The 24,010-nt window shown below is 33.7% G+C and overlaps 2 protein-coding genes across 3 annotated transcripts; both read right to left on the reverse strand.

The window, feature by feature from the left end:
• Window positions 1–4,438: 4,438 nt before the first annotated feature.
• LOC109806557 (heavy metal-associated isoprenylated plant protein 39) lies at window positions 4,439–6,933 on the reverse strand. 2 transcript variants are annotated; one of them, XM_020369000.3, is made up of 3 exons: window positions 6,762–6,933; window positions 6,154–6,229; window positions 4,439–5,066 (listed from the first exon to the last, which is right to left on the reverse strand). In XM_020369000.3, the coding sequence occupies exons 1-3, from the start codon at window positions 6,765–6,767 to the stop codon at window positions 4,732–4,734; spliced, it is 417 nt and encodes a 138-aa protein (XP_020224589.1). In that variant the 5' UTR covers window positions 6,768–6,933; the 3' UTR covers window positions 4,439–4,731. The 2 variants fall into 2 exon arrangements, with proteins under 2 accessions (XP_020224589.1, XP_029128634.1); XM_029272801.2 differs by lacking the exon at window positions 6,762–6,933 and adding an exon at window positions 6,692–6,716.
• A 2,925-nt stretch (window positions 6,934–9,858) lies between these two features.
• Window positions 9,859–16,627, reverse strand: MDAR6 (monodehydroascorbate reductase 6). Its single transcript, XM_020368848.3, has 17 exons — window positions 16,404–16,627; window positions 16,162–16,321; window positions 15,987–16,086; window positions 15,816–15,893; window positions 15,624–15,695; window positions 15,228–15,346; window positions 15,056–15,140; window positions 14,606–14,695; window positions 13,944–14,045; window positions 13,693–13,782; window positions 13,447–13,527; window positions 13,101–13,172; window positions 12,331–12,425; window positions 12,151–12,239; window positions 11,987–12,049; window positions 11,791–11,831; window positions 9,859–10,233 (listed from the first exon to the last, which is right to left on the reverse strand). The coding sequence occupies exons 1-17, from the start codon at window positions 16,417–16,419 to the stop codon at window positions 10,102–10,104; spliced, it is 1,485 nt and encodes a 494-aa protein (XP_020224437.1). The 5' UTR covers window positions 16,420–16,627; the 3' UTR covers window positions 9,859–10,101.
• Window positions 16,628–24,010: the final 7,383 nt, after the last annotated feature.

Here is a 24,010-nt window from a genome sequence, read left to right on the forward strand (position 1 = left end):
TGAAAGCCAACCATGGTAATGGTATGATTAGATGTGACACGAAGGATGACCTAAGCTAATTTGCATTTAAATGGTTGTTTCTTTTCTTGCTATGAACTTGGGTTAACAGATGAAATCGCCACTGATTATTATAATAGGGATAACATATTTTAGAATGGATCACATCATTGATGACTGTATCATCTTAATAATAAAAAGGCTTTAATTAGTTACAAAGAGTTCTAGGATCTTTTACGTAAGCAGGGGATTCATATTTCGTTTACTTCTTGTTATTGTCAAAATCTGCACCTAAAATTAACAGAAAATTATCAGAGAGCTCGTCATTCAGAATTTAATAGACCCTCGTACACTTTCTATTTCAAGTCGTCAAGACAGGCCGTTGATTCTTTCAGTTATTCAATATTAATTGTTAGTTGATTAAGATTTCAAGAAATGTTGATCATTTTGTTTTTCTGTTATGTTTTACAATGACGGGATTACATGTGATTTATTTTTAAGAGCACTAATTTAGTAAATTATACTTCATCTCTATGTAAAGAGTAATAACGTGTTCGAATTTTATTATCGTATTTACAATATATTATTAATAAAATAAATAATAATATTTGTAACTAGGGGCGGAGGGAAAGGGGATTGGAGGGCATGATCCAGTCCAATCTCTCCATATTTTTCAAATATATTTAAATTGTTACAAAATAATTTAATAAACCCTTACATTTATGAAAAAATATATTAAAACTATACATGAGAACCGTCTGTTTGTTGGTTGACATTTAATAATAATAAAATATATATATATATATATATATATATATATATGATAGACAATATAGTGTGATAAAAAGAAAAATAAAGATAAATTATAAGTAATAATAAAGCTCTTATGATATTGAAGTGTGCACGTATAATTATGTAAAATTGTTTCATTTATTTGATTTATTTTTTCTGATATACTACCTTTAGTCTTATAAATAATCATCTTCCATGAAAATAGTCGAGTTAGTTAATTTTAATCAATAATATCACAAACTTAAATTTTATTTTAAAAATATGCATGGTATTAAATAGTTTAAATAATAATTATATTTAATGACATTTCTTATGGTATTTTATTAGTAAATATCGTCATAAATTAACGGTAAATATCATGATAAATTAATAAGATAAAAGTAATGTAATAAATATGTTTGAAAATAAGTTTATGTTTCATATAAGTTAACAAAATAAAAGGAATACATAATAAGTCATGTTTTTAACAAGTCACTTTTTCTAGTATAGTGGATGAAAAGTTGAACTAATTTGACTTATTTTTATTTATCTTTTATAAGAAAATAAATTATTAGTTCAACTTAAGTTATTTGATATATTGGATTAAGTTAAATTGATATTATTTATTTTAAATTGTCCTTTTTTAAGCTCTTTGAGTCATCTTTCGTATATTTTATTGTCTTATTTAAAGTTGTTTGCTTAAATTCTAATGCTAATTCTTTGCTTAATGAATTCGAGATGTGTTCTCCAAGAAAAATACCTCACAACTTCCGATTATTAATGAATAGAACATTTAATAGAGTTCATTTTAGGAGCCTCAAATTATTTATGAATATTTATAAATACTTACAAATATTTATAAAATTTATAAATAAATATGTGAACAAATATGAAATAAATATATGATCCATTTTTATCAAACAAGATAAACTAGGAAAGATAGCTATTTATATCTATCTTATCCTGTTATTTTCTATGAATAGGAGATTTGTTTTTAAAAAAGACTTTAATATTTCAGTTTTAGACATTATTTTTACTGAATAATTAATTATCAACAAACTAAGAATACTTTTAAAAGAAAATATTAATGGGTACACATTTCTTGAAAAAGTTATTTCCTGGATTATTTTCTATTGTTGCAGATAAAAATTCAAATATTGAACAAATGAGTGTTTTCTCTGAAACTGGGTGGAGATGGGTGTGGAAGTTAGACCTCGCTTTCAATGGGAGGAGAATTTGCTACAAAATATGTTTATGATTATCTCTAGCTTCTATCCAAACGTGGGGGTAGAAGATGCCTGGAGATGGGGTCCTAGAAGTTTCTTTATTGTATTCGACACCTACAATTTACTTATTTCTTTGGATCAACTCATTCTGGATGAGGTGGCAGATCTTTTGAGCAAGCTTTGGTCTTCTTTTGTACCTCCTAGGATTATTTTCTTATCATGGTGCATACTTCAAAATAGAATCTCCAGATAGATCAATTGATTGTTCGAGGAATGACCTTTTCTGATCCACAACTATCATGTCCATTTTGTTCTAATACTTTGGAATCATCACAACACTTATTTCTGTAATGTGAATTTTTCAGAAATGTTTGGTATAATGTTTTTATGTGGTCAGAGATCCACTTGGAACTTCTGTCCTCTTTGGGTCAAATATTTTTCCTCCTCAGGAGCATGTTTCTAGGTAAAGCAAAAAGAAAATGGAGGGATATTTTTTGGCATGCAACAATTTGAGTTATTTGGACCAACAGGAATGAAATTGTTTTTAGAAACAAATCAGTGTTGCATTTTGATTTTCTTTATCAAATTAAAATTACTTCCTGGCATTAGTGGATGTATAAGAATGGTTGTAGGCTAGATTTTACTTTTGCATCTTGGTGCATTGACCCATGTCTTTGTATTTTGAGGAGTTAGCTAGTGGGTTATTAATGTATATTTTTTTGGATTTAGGCAATTTTGCTTATGGAGATTCTTATTCTACTTTGTATATAACTTTTGTATAATCTCTTTCTTTTGTTTTACTAATATATGAGATGTGTTTTTTTTATAAAAAAAAAAAAAAAAAATTAATGAGTTTTTTTTGTTATGATTTATTTTTAGGAGTACTAATTTAGGAAGGTTTTCCCCCCAAATATACTTAAACTTTACATAATGAGCGATGATATAATATAATTACAAATTTCATTCTTATATTTCTTTATCTTTCACATATTTTGTTTGTTTGTGTATAGAACGACAACACACGGGCTAATTAGTTTATTCTTATGTATGCCACTGGGCGGTGGTTTGTCAACATCAAGAATTTAAGACAGCAAAAAAAAATTATAATCCAAGTTTTCATGGTTAGATATACATTGGAGAGTGGACAAGGTCACACTCGATGATGCTATGCTTCATTGATTATTATCTCAGCCCCTAATGCACTGCAAGAGTCACTAGGTTGAAGACCTACTTGATCCTAAACAGATTATGGGTCAATACTATTACAAATAGAAAGACCTATTAGATTTAATTAGAAGGATACGAAGCACGTGGTAGAATAACATTTACACGGAATTCCACCTTCCGATTCACTATATAAACGGGGAATGGGGTGTGACATAAGCATATATTTTTTGGTTAGTTTGGTGACCCTTCCTTCAGTGGGTCAAGCTACGAACCACAAATTCAAAGCCACACTCCAATTTCTACAAATCAATGTCACTTTCCAAACCCTTTTTTAAAGCTGAAAATCCCATATTTACTAATATTATAGTTAAAATAATATATATAAGTGAGAGATTAACATTCACTTAATCAATTAATTTTTTTAAGTTAAATCTAAATTCAAAATTCGTATCAAAACTTACTAAAAATTAATGTTTATTATCAAAACTTATTAAAGATTAATATTTATTATAAGCTTATTATAGTGTTAAAGAAATTGTTAAATGATATGATAAAATAGTGTGTATAAATAAAAGTAGAACAATGATTACTTCCGAACTACTTTTTAAGGTTAAGTTGACAAGTTCAAATTTTGAGATAAAGTCTCACTTTTATAATTAAAATAAAACATAAATACTTTCTTACTTGATTTTATATAATAATAACAATAAAATATAAATTTAAAATCTTATTTATATTATCTCAACTCCACTGCTAAATTATATATTTTCTTAAACTAAACTGGCTTAAGCATTTTAATTTCATTACATATACAACTTAACATTCATCGGTTGTTGAGGCAACCCTACCATAAAACTTGTTAAACAAGAAGACATGCTTCCAGCCGCAAGCTACCTCTAGATATTATTAGGTCACTGGTTTTGCCAACAAATTTAAAACCACGAGTCAATATTTTTATCTTCTGAATATAAAAAAGTCCCTAATATCGTCATCATATCTTAATTTAGATGATATAACCCTATGTTCAACATCAACAATTCAATCTTATCCCAAGAGAGAAGGTCCAAAATGTTACGGTCACCCAGCATCAATACATAGAGTAGAATACATCACATAAATTCCCAGTTGACAAGTATGATACAATTTTTAAATGGAAAATCGGTAACGCATGATTACCATATATTAATACTCTCACCCAATTACTATATCATATATATTTAAATTTTATAATTTGCGAGAGAAAAAAAACAACACTCTTATTATATATTATGTAGAGATTATTTAAGAATTATATAAATTTTTAATCTATCAAAATTATAATCATTACATCAAGATTTAAGTTTAAAACTCTGTAAATTCTACTTAAAATCATGTACATTCTACTTCCATCCTTTGTTATTAAGTCAATTTCGGTGGCAGATTCAATATTTTTTTTTTACATATTTCTTTAAATCACACATCAATTTATTCATTCATTCAAAATCTAGAAGCCTATTTTGATACATGATTAATCTCTGGATGTCTCAAAATATAATTTACACAGAAAGCATTCCTGAAAAGATGAGTTATATCAACAAATGGCACAAGCATTAGGGTTCTCTTCAGCACTCTGAACATAATAATATGTAGTCATGTGGGGATTGTAAGCTTTGTAGAGCTTGACAAGCTCCTCAATTTGTTGATTTGGATCTTTCTTCTTATCATCATCTTTTTTCTTGTTGTCATCTTTTTTGCCATCATCTTTTTTGTCTTCAACTTTCTTTTTCTCTGGCTCTTTTGCCGGCCCAACAGTTAAAATTTCAGTGTGCCAACTTTTTCTCAATTTGCTCACAACATTCACAGGGTCTATGTCACCCACTACAGTCAGTTTCTTCTCCTTCATGTCCATCGAAATCGAATCGATGCCTGCATACTCAAATTTCACAAACAAAGTAATTATCCTACTTGCATAGTTAAATACGACAACATCACCAAATAGTAATAAGCCTTGAATAAACTTTTAATCTCTATAATATATTTTTATTTTTATTTTGATTCTTCTAAAAAACAAAAGCTATTTTAGTCTCTATGAATTTTTTGTTTCATTCGTTATTTATGTTATTGTTTCAGCCGCTGTCAAATTGTTATTTTTTTTATATATAACCCATTCTTAAAATACTTTTTTTTATTATAGACCATGTTATTTTTTTCCCCAACAATTATAGACCATGTAATTTAGGAATCATGAAATCTATTTTTTAATTTCTATAAATTTCATCATACTTAACAAAAATAAAGATCAAAATGAAAAAAAAATATATTAAGACCAAAACTTGAAAAAGGAGTGAAAAGCTATTCAAGAGATTAATAAACAAATATCTGCAAGCCATTTTATTAATCAGCGTTCACTGTTATCAGTATTGAGTAGCAACAAAATAAAAGTCCATTCCTGTAAATAAATATATATCTTTTCCTTTTTAATATTGACGATTTGGTTTTCAGAATATTATGGTTGATAGTTTGGTTTAATGAAAGATTCTCACAAACTAGTGGACAAAATCATTCTATTATATATATATATACGAGGGGTTATAATCATACTGGTGTAATTTTTATTAAGTATTATACTGTTCAATAATTTTATATTAATTAGGAATTATAAATTTAATTATTAAATTAAAAGTTTATATCTTGAAAAAATTACACTAGTATAATTATAATCCATTCATTTTTGTATATATATATTGAATGCTTCCTTTGGTCCCAATAATTTTCTGATATTTTAATTAATGATTGCATTGATATTAAATAAAAGAGACAACTTAGATACAGTGTTTAATGTTTTATTGAAATTAAAATTACTTATGATATATTGTATCTAATTCTTGTCAAACATATTTTTTCTTTAAATTTTGAACTAATGCCAAAATATAAATTCTTATAACAATTTTAATGGAAACCAAAAAGACAGACTAAATTGGTGAATCCAACTTAAACACCACTTTCTGCGTACCTGATAGGCTAGAAACCGATTTCATGGCCTTCTGCTTTGCTTTGTCATCGTGCAAATCCAACTTAACCACCACTTTCTGCATCAAAACAAAAGAAAAACATCCAAAACACTTAGACAAACGATACAACATTTCTTTTACAACAATAACAATTTGAGCATAAGATCTCATGCAAATCATCTATTTTTTCACTAAATCGTCTTTAGTGGGTTACTAGTTACTAAACATGTTAAACTTTCTCTGTATTGTTTTGTGAAGTGTTTAATTTCTTCTGAAAAAATAAAAGCCAAGGGAAGAAGAGATGCAAAATTATAATGTAACAAAGATATGTATATAGTATATTATAATCTGCACCAACACAGTCATAGTTGAATTAAATAATACATATGAAACGAGTTAGAAAATGGATATGATAGTAATAAAACAGAGTAGGGTGGGGGGATATAAATATGAAAATCTACTTAAACAAAGAAAAAAGAGGTATTGTTCAAAATGAAAAATGAAAGAATCATTAGAAAGGGACATATGAAAGGCAAAAACCTATAAAAGAGAGAAACAGAACAACATTAAGTGGTGCTCTTGCATAAAAAAACAGATCAGGAAAGCTCACCTTCATTTACGGTTGGGTCTAAGTTTTGACGATCACTGAAGAGTTATGATAGTATTTTATTTTGAAATAGTCAATGCGAAAGTGTGAAAGAGAAGAAGAAGAGAAGGAAGGAGCAGAGAAATATGCGATGCAATTTGAGTGTGTGGAGGATGGACCAACTTTGGCAACGAAGGATGTTATATAAATCCAAAACAAGTCAAACAAATGCCGTATTAGTTAAATATTTGATCCAATGAGAGTGTTGAGCAAGGAACCAATGAAAGAATGACGTAAGAGATGGCCTTATATTAGCCAAACAAATCAATTTTCTATCTTCGACCTTTCGACAGGAGAAAGCCTTGACGAAGTCTTTCGTCTTTGCTATGACCTTTTATGAGTCATGTTACATGCCTACGCACTTGCCTGTAGGGCCATAACAAAAGAAAAAACATTTTATGTGATTACTCTTCATATTTAAATGTGCATTTTATGTATTATTTTCCGATTAATTAAAAAATCTCTTAATAATTTCAAAGTAGTTTGTTTTTATCTTTATATGTATCCTTCATTCATGTGTCTCTTTGAATCCATTATAGTTAATCTCTATGTCTAAATAGAATTCAATAAAATGTTAAAATAAATTATCTATAATTATTAATATATATATGCAAAATGTTTGTTTAATATGAATTTAATTATAACATTTCATATATTCAAAAAAATTAATATTATAAAAATCAACATTTCTCCTATATATCACACTTACTATGCTTAGTTTGATATCAGTATACTTGCAAGAGGATTAATTGATTGTCATTCTATAATTTAAGTAAAATATGAAATTAAAAATAGAAAATCATATTAGTTATTATATTGACAAAAAAAATTAGAAATCACAAAATTATATCGTTGTATTTTAAGATGATTAATTGAATGTAATCAAAAAATTAAAATGAAACTTTTTGCTTTATTTTTTTTTTGTAATAATTGTTTTAAAATTTAGAATTATTTTATTTTCTAAATTTAAGATTTACAGTTTAGGTTTAGTTATGTTAAGTAAAAACAATTTTGTATCGATTCACCTACTAGATATTATAAATGATGAAAAAGGACGGGGGGCGGTTCAAATATAGAAAATAAATATAAATATTACGCTCTGTTTCTTTACGATGAAGACCTGTAGTTCTTTGATGTAAAAGAAACTAATAGTATTAAAATCATTGGTCTCTTTCTCTGCTATTGAAATGATACATTATTAAAAAGTTATTTTAAACAACAACGTTTTAATTGTTAATTTTATTTTATAAATGTTTTTATAACTAAAAAATATAACTCATTTTTACTGAATCAACTTATTTTTAAAAAATAAAATAATACTTTCGATCATAATTCCATTCCCAAGTCAAATATTTAAGTATTCAATCTCGATTCTTAATAAATTAAGAAACATATCAAACAATTGTGTTAAAAATGTTCAATGGTGTTATTTTTTTAGTTAAGTGAACAAGTATTTAACTTTGGACATCCTAAAAGATTTCTTTAGATATAGGATGTAATTTTATTTTAGTATGTTTTAATTCAAAGCATACAGTAAATGTTTTTATTATTAATTTAAGGTCATTGTGTCTAACAGTATTGATAAGAGCTTATAATAAATACTTCAAATAATTTATTAATAAAGAATTACTTACAAAGGTTAAAATCATTTTATTAAGGATTAGAGAGGTCGAGGCATTTTATATTTTTAATGATTATACAGATAAATATTAGAAAATGTAAAAAAATATAAAAAAAATTTTCATTTAAAGATATAAAGATCCACTAAAAAGTAGAAATCAAAATAGTGCTTACTAAAATATATCCCCTTTATAATAGGTATAAATATTTTAGAAATAATTTTAAAAAAAAAATTAACAAGAATTTTGTACTTATTTATAATGACGAATTAAATTATTTTAGATTTCGATACATTTTTTAGTCCTCTTAAGAGTTCAAATATCAATTTTATCCTAAATTTCAATTAAGCAATTCGAGACTTCAATTGCATATTTACGATCTTTAAACTAAATAAATATTTCAAGCGACAAATCAATAATTTTTTGTTTGCTTACAATGATCTGCCTAAAAAAAGTTTAAATTATATATATATATATATATATATATATATATAATATATATATATTTTAAGTTCGTTCCTGGAATATCCACCGCCGACAGTAGTGATTAATTTTCTCGCTACGTTGGAGGCACCTCAAAAGGTGGGATAGCTGGCCCCAAGATTTAATGCGGCTGCATACACAAAGCAGAATTCATATATATATATATATATATATATATATATATATATATATATATTTAAGTTTATACGGAATGATAAGTATAATAGCGCTAGTTAGACTTCAAACAACATTCCTTGTTCAATACACTTATATTACTTTTGAACTTCAAAATCAACATTGGTCAACAAATACTCTTTCAATCCTAATTTCTTAGGTGGAAATAAAACCTCCTTATTGACATTTAACAAAACAAGTTGCATCAAGTGATTTTAACCCATAAAAAGTATTAGAAAACCATGTTCATTTATAAATACGAATCACTGAGAGCTTTACTTCTATTCAAAAATTAAGAAAGCATTTCTCAATCACCATTAAAATCATAAATCATGATACGAATGATCAAGTCGTGTCAATTTGAGTTTCATTTTGCAAAAGCAAACCTTCATTTCCTTTCATTTCAAATTGAGATTCAAAACAAAATTGAAGCAAAACTAAGTTTACAAATAGACCCAACTGAATCAAAAAAAAAAAAAAAAAAAAAAAAACCAATCATTGGACGAGTTTATTAGATCCTATATCCCAAGTCTCAAATTCTCAACTGAAAATATGCCTTTCTTGGGGGCAGGCTTGAAATTTGATCGAGTGTGTTTGTGCAACTATGTTTAACGTAACTCAAAAGTAACACTACACTTGCTTTAACTTTTTCCGTTGATATGTTTTTCAAACACACACTACCTCTTGATTTCCGCAGACAGAGCTTCCTACGGAACACCCTTTAATGGAAGAACAGTTGTAAGTAGTAAATTGAGAACAAAAATCACATTCCTGGACAATAAACGTAACGTGTAAAGGCAAAGGCTATCTTAAAATTATTGAGAAAATTCATGGACGCCGTACGGCGCATGATCAAATCCAAATTACACATTCCAGTTGAAAACTGCTGATAATTCCATGTGACTGAGAATATAATAAAATTTATTATCTCTCAAAGGAGCAATGCCTACTCGGATGACGACAGATGGTCACTCATAATATAGCCGTAAAAGAAAATAAATTACAGGATGATGTTACCAAGATCTGTACTAGACAGCAGCTTCGCCTTGCAAGGATCCCCGAGCAATCTCTAGGGCCTCCTCCACAGAAGTTGCGTTTTGAAGTTTGGCTTTATCAATCAGAGGCTGACTTCTTGCAAGTTTAGGCAGGAGTTGAAATTCCTGAGTTAAAGAAAAAAACAAAAACTCAGCATTAGGTTTTCTCTTTCCATGAGCCAGGCAAGGGCAAAAACAATAAAAATAAATAGGGTTTATTGAACAAAAATTTCAGTCTTAGATATAGAGGGAGAGCCACTATCAGACTAATTTTGAATATAAATTCTGTGATTAATGAGTGTAATTTTATAGAAATAGGACTTAGGACCTATTTAATTAAACTTTGTAAACACTTACAAGAGAAGAAAATAAGATTAATTGAGTTTTTCCCATAAGTTAAAATCAACTTCATAACTCAACTTTTAATGAACTTTGATCATTTAACTTCTCCAAAAGCTAAAGATCATGTTTAGTTTATGAGAGAAACTCAAATAATTTTACCTTTTTATTTTCTTTCCAACAAGTACTTACAAAAAAAAAATTCAAATGAACTGAGCCTTAATAGAGCCATGTTAACCAGAATAACTGCTGAACAAGTGTTATTCTCTCTAAATGCACTCAACAATACCAATAAAAACTAAAGGGACTTTGCCAATTTTCTATAAACATGCCACTATATGTTATGGCAAACAACCTCAAATGTATCTATAATATAAAATCTATCATCCATAATCTATAATATATATATATATATATATATATATATATATATATATAACTAAAAAGGGATAACAAGTTCATGTCTCCACATTTTTTACTTACTCTACCCCTCATCTATTAACGCATCTGCTTATTCTCCCATTCTCCCAATAATCTATTTTTTCTCATTTGCTGCCCATTTTTAACTAAAGGAGCATTTGATCCAAGAAACTTTTTACTTTCTCAAGAATCTAAAAGTGGAAATGTTAGTTTCTAATGTTTGGTTTGTTATTTAAAAATAACCTTCCTAGAAAACATTATTTCCCAAAAATGTTTTTTTACAACAGTATTTCAGAATTGTTTCTATTGGGGAGGTGGAAATCTAACATTCCCAATTTCAAAGAAAAAAGACTTATTACTTTAAAAATATCATGTTATCTTTATTTATTTATTGCAGCTTATTTAATGCAAAAATCATATTTGATTCCAAGATAACATTTATAAATATTTCTAAAAACAAAACATTTGTGACCAACCAAACAAATTTTAATCATTCTTGAAAATCATGATTTTCAAGATTTATAATTCTCATGAATCATGATTCCCGGACACGAAAAATTATTTTTGTACCAAACATCCCCTAAGGGTTATCTAACACTAACACCTTTATTGAACATTTATAATCCAGTATAATAAATTTAGATGAAAATTTTGTTAATAAATTAGTTTAAAAAGTCATATATAAATAAAATAATTATAAAAAAAATAGAAATGGTATGTATTAAGCAAAAAAGAAGAATTTAATTAACACAAATCAATGTATGATAAAATAAAAATAATAAATTATATTTATGTCTAATCTAAAAAATTAAAAAATGCAAACAGACAAGAAGAACCTTGGGGCTTGTCTTTCTGCTAGTGTGAGTGTATTTCTAATATCTATTACGCTGTAAATGTTGAAAAATAGTGGCAATTAGCAAGTACCTCAGGGCTTCCACTTTCAAGAAGAACTCCTTTCAGCTTACCTGTGCAGCATCAAGTAATTAAATTCTAAGTAACAGCAATTCAAAGATCAAACAGGCACACGTATGCATTCAAATATAAACATTACTGCATGCATGCATATACAAGCACCGCCCCATAAGCTTGCAGATAGCCCACAAAAGGAGGGGAATATTACCGGATTCAATCCAAAAGTTAGCTATTTTAGGATCAAAATTTCCAATTTCAACTGTTTCCCCAACTGTCAAAAGAAAAATAAATGATAAGAGCGACAGGAGAGAAATTTAAAATTAAAAGGAAATAAAAGGTGAGGCAATGACATTTATCTTTAACTATATTTACCATTGTCTCCAAAGAATTGCCACCATACTTTTCTAGGGCTCCCTTCATATTCAAAAACCCTCGAGTAGAAATGTGGAAGATAGTCATACCTGAAAATCATTAAATAAATTCAGCTAAATCAGCAGGGCAGAAAAAAATGAACTCCAAAGATTAATTGCGGGAACATATAATCCAACATACGTGTGAGTTTGCGCACTGAGTAATGCTTTCACACAGTGCTGTGCAGAGCGTCGGGCATGATCTACATGTTCCACTCGAGCAACACGGTCATAGATCTGTCCAATTTTCCATAAACACAAATGTCAGATAAAAATGAAAAGGTATTCCTGAACTGATCCAATCCAATGCAAATCACAAAAGCTGAAGTAAAAAGCCTTAAATAAAATAACAAAAAACCAAACAAAGTGAAATAATTGAAATTTTTAATTGAACTGGATTGGAATTCGTGTGATTTTCTTCAGAACCCATCCAATCCCAAGTCAAGCCAAACTTGTATGTATATATGTAATTTTATTTATGATATTATACTAATCTTGTTTGTATAAATAGATGTTTATGAAAGGCTTAATTATATTTTTAGTTCTCTAAATTTAGGGTAATTATTTTTGTCGTTCCCCAAATTTAAAATTTTTGTTTTTAGTTCCTATAATTTAAAAAAAAATTGTTGGTTCCTAATATATTCTTTTGGTTCCCCAAACTTAAAACATGTGTTTTTAGTCCTCTAAATATAAAAATTATTATTTTAGTCCCTCAAATTTAAAATTTGTCATTTTAATTTCAAAAATATTATTTTAGATATTGTATTCAAATTGATCAAAACCGAACCATAATTTACTTTTATGATCAGATCAAGTGACTTCTTTTTGCCTAAAAATCTATCTAAACTGAACCGCGAATGCTCCTAGAATGAAGTAAAAAAACTCAACTCAAAAGCAAAGTTAATCCTGTACCTTTAAAGGGAAAGCTGCTACATCACCAACAGCAAAGATTCCAGGAGTGCTAGTCCGAAACAGACCATCAACCTGAAATACAAGTTACTGATGCATTTAGACAAAGTTCTTCAACCTATTATTTTGGCCTCCCTCCAAAATTTCATCAGCAAATGTGGGTATCTCTAACAGAACATGGTCTCCCAAAATTGATGATTAACACGTTCAAACACTATGCTTCACCAAAAAGGGAAGAGACAGATGGCCATGTGGGAAAGAGGGTTCATAACATACTAGAGATATTAAAAATACTCATGCAATTCATAATCTTTTTTAATTTTTGTCAAATTTTATTCATTGGCCTCACCTGTATACCACCAACATCTGTATTCAGCCCCACCCTCTCAAAGGGACTCACAGCAGGTTTTGCTCCAATGCCTATAATAACCTGAGAACCAGAATAAAAAAGTAATTTTAATTCCTCTATGCTTTCTCCCTCTAGCCTAACATAGATCTAAAACCTCTATGCTTTCTCTAGCAACTCATGTATTACTAAAGTAAATTTAAACAAGAAATGACCTGCAGATATCAGAGTAAATAAAAGTATAATTACCGTATCTGCCTCCACAATGGATCCATCTCCAAGTTTCACACCAGCTACATGTCCGTTAGAACCAGCTTCCAAATTTTTTATGGAAGCACCCTGGTGAATTTAATATTTAAGATTTAAAAGAAATAGAGAAGGGAAGGGGGAGTTTAGAGAATAGAATAGTTGCACACGAGCACAATACCAAACAAACCAATTGCTACTAGTACTTACTAGTTACAATAAAGGAAAGAAAGAGAGAACAGAGGAGGAAATACCTTCAAGATTTTGACTCCATTCTTTTGATAGAGTTCTTCATATCTCCGGGCAAGAGAAGGAGTAAACAGTCTTTGCAAAAGGTGATCTTCTGGAAATATGATCTACTTTTTATGGTAATACATATTTGTGAGTCAGTAGGTCAAAAACTTCACAAAAGGAAAATTGATCTTAAAAGCTAAGGATATATGGTTAATGACAACATATGCCTGGATTCTCAAGATATCCATGCTTGTCTTAACTCCTATGGATCCTATGTCACACTTGCCTATCAAGATTTGAACCATAAAATAGCGAAAATGAGGCTGAAAGCATGATAATAATCAGGCCCCTAGGTAGAGCAATGTGAACAGGCATAAACGGCACAGGAAGTAACTGTCATGCCATGCCCTGATATAATGTAGGAAATTTAAAAAAACAAGTTACTAGGAAGACCTAAATATCTCATAAAGTCGTAATTATTATTATTATTATTCACAATTCAGCACATAAAATAAAGTTTACTTAATGCAAGACTTTTTAAAACTTTATGCAGAGGACAAAATGAAGAACTTCTGCTGGCATAGATGAACACTTTAACAGGTAATAATGGATGTTGGACCAAGAACTTTGCATTTTGAACCAGAAACTAGATAATGAAATAGGATGCAGGAAAAACACATACTGTTGTATCAAGTTTCCAACCAACAGCAGCAGCAGCAACCTCCATTCCTATATAACCACCTCCGACAACTACAACCTTTTTTGCTTTTTCCTGGAAGTCAAAAAACAAAAGATACAAATCATAATGAGCAACAAAATGCATGTCCGATTTTTTTTTTTTTTTTTTTTTTCTGTATTGACTATTGAATATGTTTTCTGAAAGTAACCTTGGTGAAAAATATGCAAAAAATTGCAACTTAACTCAAGTTGCATGAAAGAATGCTTGAGAAAGATCGTGAAACAATAATATATTCAAAGGGAAAACAATGTAGATTACATATTGAAAAAAGTATAATTTGAAACACATATATCAAATGATAGTAAGCACTGCAAGAGATCATCTACCTCAGGTAAAATTAAATCAAATCATTGAAACGTCAACAAGTCATGTTAAGAGGGTATAATGAATTACCAATGATAGAATCAGTGCATCAGCATCTGCAACTTCCCGGATATAGTGAACACCAGGTAGGTTTCCCCCAATTTTCTCTGGAAACCTAACAGCAAGATAGTGAATAACTCAGACTTTCTGTACCACTTTTTATGGAAACAAAAGAAGTGAACTAAAGTAAATAAACTGATACCTTGATGCTGTGCATCCTGTAGCAATAATAAGAGAACCATATTTCAGAAGTTTTCCAGAACTTGTCGTCAAAGTTTGCTTCTCAATATCAATATCTTTTACTGGATCTTCATACAACATCTGGACAGGCAAAACCAACAGCATAAAACTCAGCATCTCACTAACTTTAATAAATGAAAACAAGTACGAGAATTGTTTCCTGCCTTACACAGCTATATTAAATGAAGTTTCTACCATTCTATTTCAAGCAATCCTATCTCCATTGTATAACATGCACACTAAAACAGTGTCAGCAAATGAGCAAAATAATGTCGAAAACTTTCCCACTCTTTGTTTTTCAAACCCCTTCCCTGATCAAATCAAATGCAAAAAAATCCAACAGCATAAAATAGATTACCTCTATCCCATTCTCCTTATACCACTCTGGAGTCTGCCTCTCTCCACCGGATCCAACACAAGTGTGAAAACCCTAAAGAATGCAAATAACAAACAAGATAGCACAATGTGAAGCCAAGGACAATACAAAATGGCAACAACAACAACATATTTAATTGCAGAATATCTGAGTAATCGAGGAAAAAATTCTTACAGGAAGGCGCGCTGGTTTCTTATCTGGCGGGAACAAATACGCTTTCGTCAGAGCAGGACGCTCGTAAGGTGCGTATGGCTGATTCATCAAATTCAATTGAAAATCATAAATAACAAGAAAAATAGATCAAGTTCGATGTGTGAGCAATTTCAAGCTAGAAAAATAGAGCACCTCTTTGGTCACAATACAGAGGCGACCATCGGCCATGCCGTGCTCGACGAAAGTGCGTGCAGCATATCCCGCGGAATTTCCTCCGCCAACAATCACGTACCTGCGGAAACAGACAACGGAGATTCAAAATCGCGTAATAAATAAAAGTGAAACAGAGAGAAGAAGCGTTAATTACTCGCGATTCTCGTTGGCGAAGGCGGCGTAGCATCTTGTGAATTTGACGGAAGCGGAAGAAGGAGGAGTTCGAGTGAGAAAAGGAGTTCGCGGACGCGCGAGAGAGAAACCTTGCTTCAGCGACAAGGAGTTGGATATCGCTGTCATTGTGAGTCTGCGAACTGTTGCGCGCAATCAGAAAAGAGAAATCGGTTATGGAAAGTGATACTGCAATCAAATGCTCTTACACTAGAGTTTCAGTACCTGAAGGAGACGGCATGGGAGCGTGCCTTTATATGTGAAATTTATTATAATAATGTTTTGATTTAATTATTGAAGGGGAAGTGTTAAGGTGGCTCTAGAAGAGGTCGAAGGGGCATGACGTATTGAAGCCCTCCTGAGTTTTAGAAATGCGATTCGAGATCGTCTTTTCTAGTGTGCTGCGTTTTCTCCATTGGAGGTCATTTCGCCCCCGTTACCTTCTCCTACCCAACGTGTCCTTCTTTTTCTCAACAGCGAAGAACGACGTCGTTGAGGACTCGGGTACAACCGGCCCTACCCGACCCAACCCAATTGCGGCTTGGGTTGAATCTATTTATTAAGATCAATACAGTCCAAGCTATTCTTCTTCTTCCACACCATCTCTTTCACTATATGTACCGTATTTCGATATGTATGATAAATAATTTTTGGCAAATAATATTAAAATAGAGAATCGAAATGTGGAAGGCCAAGTGCGTGATTCAAAATCCTTTACCGTAAGTTGTTCAATGCTTTTCATTTCTCACTGTACTATTGCGATATATAGAGTAAATTCACTGATATATTTTTGTGTTTTTGTTATCAGTAATATTCATTTATTAGTATACCTCTCATAATATTTTTTTTATTTTTCAATACAGTAATGTAATTCTTTTATTTTAATTAAATTAATTTATAATTTTCAATTTAATTTATTATTTAATATGCTATATATAATTATAAGAAAAAGTTATTCATGACTAGTTGGACTATAATTTGACTGCAGTTAAATTAATAAACTGTGAATTGATAATTTTAACAGTTTAACGATGTGTGGTGTAAAAAAAGGGTTAATGATGTGTTCAATTTAAAAACATTGAAAGCTATATTATGTTAAATATGGTGATTCTATGTCACCAATTAAAAAAAATACGGAGAAAATAGACTAAATTGAAATGGTTTCGGTCATATATTTTTTTTAATACATTTTAGTTTCTTATTTTTTATATTTAGATTGATTTAATATTTTTTAAAATAGTCATTTTGATATTTTTAATTTTGTGATATAATTTTAAATTAATTTTTAATCAACTGTTGGGGTAAAACTTATAATATTGCATCTCTCTATATAAAAATTATAAATTTTAATTAACATTTAAATGCAAAAAAAAAACTATAAACACAACAAAAATTATGGAAAAAAATATATCTCATAAATAATTAAAAAATAATGTGATTAGATTTTTAAAATTTTTCTATTAAAATTTTTAACTTATTCACTCAACAACTTTCACTCCTTCCCAATTGACACAATTGAAGAGATAAGACATTTATTAGTTTTCAAACACTCTCGTTATTAGTGTTTCGACATAAACTTCCGTTTAATTAAAAACCTCCCTTAAATGAAAGTTTTAATTGGGGAGGGAAAAATGTCGGGCTTTCCAAATGACACGATTCAAATAAATTCTACAAAAAAAAATAAAAAACATAACAATATTTAAGAAACAACAAGACAAAATTCCAGCATAAAATTTTCACCACCAATAATCAGAATACAAATCAAAATTCTATCATCATAATTAAACCAAGAACACTAAATATAATACCAACGTCAAAATTCAACTACCAACAATATCAAAATCAATTAAGAATCAAATTACAACATCATAATAATATAAAATTTCAAATAAAAGTAATATTGAAATTGTACTATCCGTATTGCGTAACCGAGCTCCGAGCTCGGCACCATAACGCAAGCCGACCTCGGACACGCATCGCGTGACATCAGCTCGGTACTTAAGCGAATCATAACTGATCCCCGAGGATCTCGCCTCAGACGAGGTCCGTTATCTAATCATATTACACCTCATCTCAGGCCCAAGGCCTAAAGCAACCCTAATTCACACCTAGGTACGTACATTACTTATACGAGACTAATACTCACACAAACACTAACTTGAGCATCGGAGTCTCTTTTGCAGGTACCACCCCCATCTTGGAACACCAGCGTACCCGTGAAGGAGGCTCACCGATCTTACCTGGCGAATCACCTCTACGGCAGATTTCCGGTAAGAACATTTGGCGCCCACCGTGGGGCCGATCAAGACAGCTCTTATCGGCCACCTGTATGGTTTTCACCAGAAGCCATAGTAGACGCACAACAGACGACACAAACCACGCAACCACCATGGATAACGAAGCAGCATTGAGGAGACTAATCGATCAGGTCGAACAGATGAGGCAACAGCACGATGCTGACTGTTAAGTCTCAATTTTACCTCTTTTTGACGAGACTTATTGAACAAATTCCACTCATCCTTTGAACCATTGCAATATAATTGTTCTCTTTTTGGTTCATTTTGTATGCAGATATAACTAACCCAAATTCATCTAACAATACCTTAATCCACCTCATTTTTTGTACAGGTATTGAGCTAGAGATTTGAGGATTGAAGATCTTTTGGATTGGAAACATAAGGAGCCAAGGAGCAGAGCAGAGTGTCTGCGCCGGGCGTAAGATGACGCTGCGCCGGGCTTGAGAAGAACAGAGCAGTGGACTTTTGGAAGTTGTACATGCGCCGGGCGCGAGACTCCACCACGTCGGGCGTGATCGAGGCAGAGAGTACCTCAATACTCTCTGGAACGAATTGCGCCGGGCTTAATAGAGAATTGCGCCGGGCTCGCTCTAAGGCAGAGAATGCTTGAAAGTCTCTGGAAGACACTGCGCCGGGCGTAAAAAGTAATTGCGCCGGGCTTATAACGAGGCAGAAAGTGCTCAGAAGACTATGCGCCGGGCGCGACAACTTATGCGCCGGGCGCAGAACCCTAATCTGACCTCCCAGGCTCGTATTTGAAGCCATTTTCGAGGGTTTCTCCCTCATTCACACATTGGGCGCGTTTTGGGAGCTGTGGAAGGGATTCCCGGAGCTTGGAGCCGTTCGTGTGTGGGTCTTTCCTTCGGTTCTTCATTTCTCCCTTCATCTCTATTTTGTATTTACCCTCTTTGTTGAGTGGTTTCACCCATTTTTGTGGGGTTAGATGTAACCAACGAATTCTATTGTAATCCTTACGGTTTTTATGATATATATACATGTTGTTTCATTCATTGTTGTTTATGTTTCTATTCTTAATGCTTGCTTTGGATTTAATCTCATTGCATGATATAGGTTCCATTGGGTATTGGAAAATAACCCTTGAAACTAGCTCTGAAACAAATGCCTAGTGGGAAATGTATCTAGGAATGGAGCTTAGCCCATTAGTAGTCTTAAACCCTAGCCCGTAATGCGGATGTAGATATTGGGTACTCAAGGGATTGATATTCAATATCCACATCTAGGCTCTTGCTCTAAGGGATTAGGTTTGAGTAAACTATTGGGTTGACTAAGCAATGAATTTAACAAGAGATTAAGGATTCATTAGTTTGACGTTTGGTGAAATCTGACCCCACAATCTCACAAAACCATAAAATCATTTCTACCCTTTCCACTCACAAACCAATATTTATTTACAGCTTTCATTCCAATAGTCTTAACCTTGAATTCACATGACAAATTATAAATTGGAATTATTCTTTAGTCACGAATAGTCAATAAATGCTTATTTTACCTTCTAATCCCTGTGGATACGATATTTTTACTACTTGAACGGCCGGTATACTTGCCGTGTTTGAGACCGTTGATAGAATTAAACAAATTTACAAATATTAACAAAAGTGTTTCAACGGAATTCTCAACAAGTTTTTGGCGCCGTTGCCGGGGATTAGAATGGCGATTTAGTATTTGTAGCTATTTGTGACTTATTCTTTGTTTTTATTGTTATTTTTATTTGTGTGTTGGTAATGAATTGTTGAAGCTAACCTGTGCGCTCTAGTCCTCTACTTTCTCTTGTATGCAAGGAACTGTGAACTAGATTGACCAATTCTTCTGAGCAGTTGTTGAGCAATCCTCAGATTGAGCACAAAGCAAGGAGGAACAAGAGCAACAGGAGGAGAAGGAAAGTAGAGCACTTCAAGTTGGCCACCGTCAGGCTCGGGACAGTAAACAAGCGCTTCCTGGGAGGCAACCCAGAGATCTGAACTTTGTTTTTATGTGTTTTGCAGTTACTTGTTATTTTTAATTTTGATTGTTTATTGTTGCGTTATAATTGTATGTTATACTGGTTCTAGGACTTGTTGTGTGGATGTTTATGTTCTATGCTATGTATGTTGTATTATGTTGTTTGTGTTTGATATTATGTGTTAAGTGTGTGAATCATGCTTGAGTGGATAGATTTAAGTTGAATTTGTGAGGAGTGTGAGGAGTGAAAAATCTAGGTGAAAGCTTCAGAGTTAATCACGCCGGGCCTGTCTTATCCACGCCCAGCGCACCTACAGTAATGTGGTCTCTGTCAAGACACACGCCAGGCTCAATTTATTTTGCGCCCGGCCTAGACTTCATTGTAGCACTGGAACGACCACGCCCGGCGCATTTATTGGCGTGCCGGGCGCATTAATAGTTAGGTGCTCCAGGGGTTAGCCAAGCCCGGCGCGCGTAGCGCATTCACCACTGGAAGGTCTGAGCATTAATTGCGCCGGGCCTACCATCTGCCATTCCCGGCGCATTAAATTCTGGCACGTTGTAACCCTAATTGCGCCGGGCGCAGAACGGCACCGCCCGGCATCATACCAGAAAGGGCAAACTTTGGGTTTTTACTGATATGGCGCCCGGCGTGGGTAATTTCACGCCCGGCGCGACCGCGCAGATGCCACCCGCGTTTCACTTCCGTTTCTCACAACAACTCCCTTCCTAACAAATCCTCTCAACTCCCTCAACTCATCTTCCCTCTCCAGCCTCCCTCTCTCAACCTCCCACTTCACATTCTCAACTCTCAAATCACATTTCCCTCTCTCAACTCAGTCTCACAACCTTTTTCTCCGTACTCCACCTCAAGGGCACGCAGCTTCTTTTCTTCTCAAGTGCACGCGGCTTTCCTTCTTCCTCCACGCACTCCACCTCCAGTAGGTTCACACTCAACATTTTCTTGTCTGGTTTTGCAGTTTTCCTTCTTCTTTTTGGGATTTTGGGGTGTTGTTATGGGTGCAATCACGCCAGGCGCGGTACCCTCGGCTGAAGCTGCGAAACGGCCCGTTCAAATTCCAGAACGGCCCGTTTTGGACTTTGGAACGCCCTGTTCCATGTCCAGAACGGCCCGTTTCGGTATTTGGAACCGACTGTTCCAATTCCAGAACGGCCCGTTTCGAATTTAAGAACGGCCGTTCTGATCTTGGAACAGCCCGTTCTGGCCATTTTTTTTTCTGAAAACGCGTACTCGCGCCCGGCTTAATTTATTTTTTGCGCCCAGCGCAGTTGGTTCCAGAGAGTCCTCCCTACTCTCTGCGCCCGACGCAATTATGTTTTGCGCCCAGCGCACGCGCTTCCAGAGAGTTTTCTGCACTCTCTACGCCAGGCGCATGAACTCCTAAGCCCGGCGCAATTCCCCTCTGAAACCCATATTTTGGTTGTTTTTAGTTCCGTTTTAAATTCCATTTCCAGTCTAGGGCTAGTTTCCTTTTCGGTAAATTGCACTGGTCATCCTTATATATTTTTATGCTCATGTCTGTCTGCCTGGGATTTCTATTGTTTATTTTCTGCAGATGGCCTCTTCTAGCAAACGCCCGCGCCAAAGCAAATCTGGGCAAACTCCGCGCAAACCGACTCGGCCTTATTCTGATCTCTTCCTCACCGAGCGCAACGAGAAGCACTTTGAGTCAGTTAGTGCGAAGAAGTTCATTCTTGAGAGGAGAGTCGAGTTAGAGCCAGGTGAGGCCCCTGAGTTTCAGGCCGAGCTACGCCGACGCCGATGGGGAACGCTCGGTTCTTACCCACTCCCGGCCAACATAGCAGTAGTCAAGGAGTTCTACGCCAATGCCCTGCGATTGGAGGAGGGCATTGCGCCATTTGTTAGCTATGTTAGGGGTGTGCGAGTCCCCTATGACGCCCAGACGATTAATCAATTTTTGGGGACTGCGCTGAGGGATGATGAGGAGTCAGAGTATAGCAACTACACCATGGAGACGATGGACCCCGCTCTAGTAGAGGCTGCTATCTGCGTACCTGGACGTGGGTTCCACAGGAACCGATCTCAGTTGCCTCTCCACGTGAAGCGCCGGGACCTTCTTCCAGTGGTCAGGATCTGGTCAGCCTTGGTGCATGCCAACATTCTCCCGTGCTCCCATGTATCTGACCTGCACTGGTCTCGGTCCATGCTCATGTATTGCATTATGACTCAGAGGACCGTGGACCTGGGCGGCATTATCTGTATGGAGATCGCTAGCTGCGCCAACTCCGCACCTGGCTCAGCACTAGGACACCCATCCCTCATCACCCAGTTATGCCAGTTGGCAGGGGTGGATGTCCACTCGCCACCATTTGAGGGTCCTGGCAGGGCCATTGACAGCAGATACATCTCTGCCTATTGCCAGGACCGCGCGCCACCAGCAGCCCCTGCCCCCGAGCCTATTCATATTGCTGGGCCCCAGGAGGACGTACCCATGGATGATGCTGCTGCCTCAGACCCTCCACTCACTATCCATCAGCGTTTTGACGCCTTGGAGGGTCGCATGGCCACATTCATGCAGCGCCAGGAGGACCGCCTGGATACTTTCATGCAGAGGCACGAGGGCCAGATGGCATCACTCCACCGTGGACAGACTTTCATGTTTGATGCCTTCAGGAGATTCACACTCCACTCTGCCCCTGATTACCAGTTCCCCACCACCGCTGACTATCATGCTTACACGGGGTGGCCTGGGGACCAGGCTCCTTTCTTTGGGGGGGGTGGAGCTTCCGAGGATGCTGGAGGTGCTGCTGAGGAGGGTGGAGCTGACCCCGGAGCTGCGGATGATGACCAGGCCCATGATGATGCAGATGGAGCTGGCCTTGGACCATTTTAGTTTTATTATTTGTTGTCATTTAATTTTTCTGTTTTTCAATTGTAGTTATTTAACTGTTTTAGTCCCAGAACCTTATTTTATATATCCATTTCTTTTTGGTGATTACTTTGTTGGTTCTTTTTGTGAATATTCTGCTTTAGCATGGTTTTTGATCTTGTTGATACTTGCTTTGCTTGTGGTTGATTCTGGATTGTAGTTTGCTTGATGTTTATAGTGTTTGTACCCTGGACATTTTCAAGTCACATTAGATCTTTAGTTCATGACTAGTTGCATACGGGTTTCAATGTTGATCATAGAACTGAGCTGAGCTTGATAGTTTGTGGATGCATAGCCGGGTGAGGTTTGAGCCTAAACACTGATGAGTGAACTACGCTTAGGTTGCATGATAGACTTTGCTTGAGTTTCCCTGGTGGTTTGCTTATGTTATGCACTTATATGATCAAGGCATTCACACTTCCATATTTTGTTAACCATCTAAGCCAAAAAGCCATATCCATTTTCCACTTGACCCATACCTTCCTAAGCCTAAACACCATACCTTCCACTTGTCCCAAACCATGAAAAATTAACCATAACCCTTGCTTTGGTTAAGAGAGCAAACTGAAGACATCAAATAAGTTGGGGGAGTTGAAGAATGGGGAATTTTGGGAAGAAGAAGTATATGGTCAGCCATTACAAAAAAAAAAAAAAAAAAAAAAAA

The sequence above is a fragment of the Cajanus cajan genome, chromosome 2 (assembly GCF_000230855.2).
Source record: "Cajanus cajan strain Asha chromosome 2, NIPB_CcT2T_4, whole genome shotgun sequence".
Taxonomy (NCBI): Eukaryota; Viridiplantae; Streptophyta; class Magnoliopsida; order Fabales; family Fabaceae; genus Cajanus; species Cajanus cajan.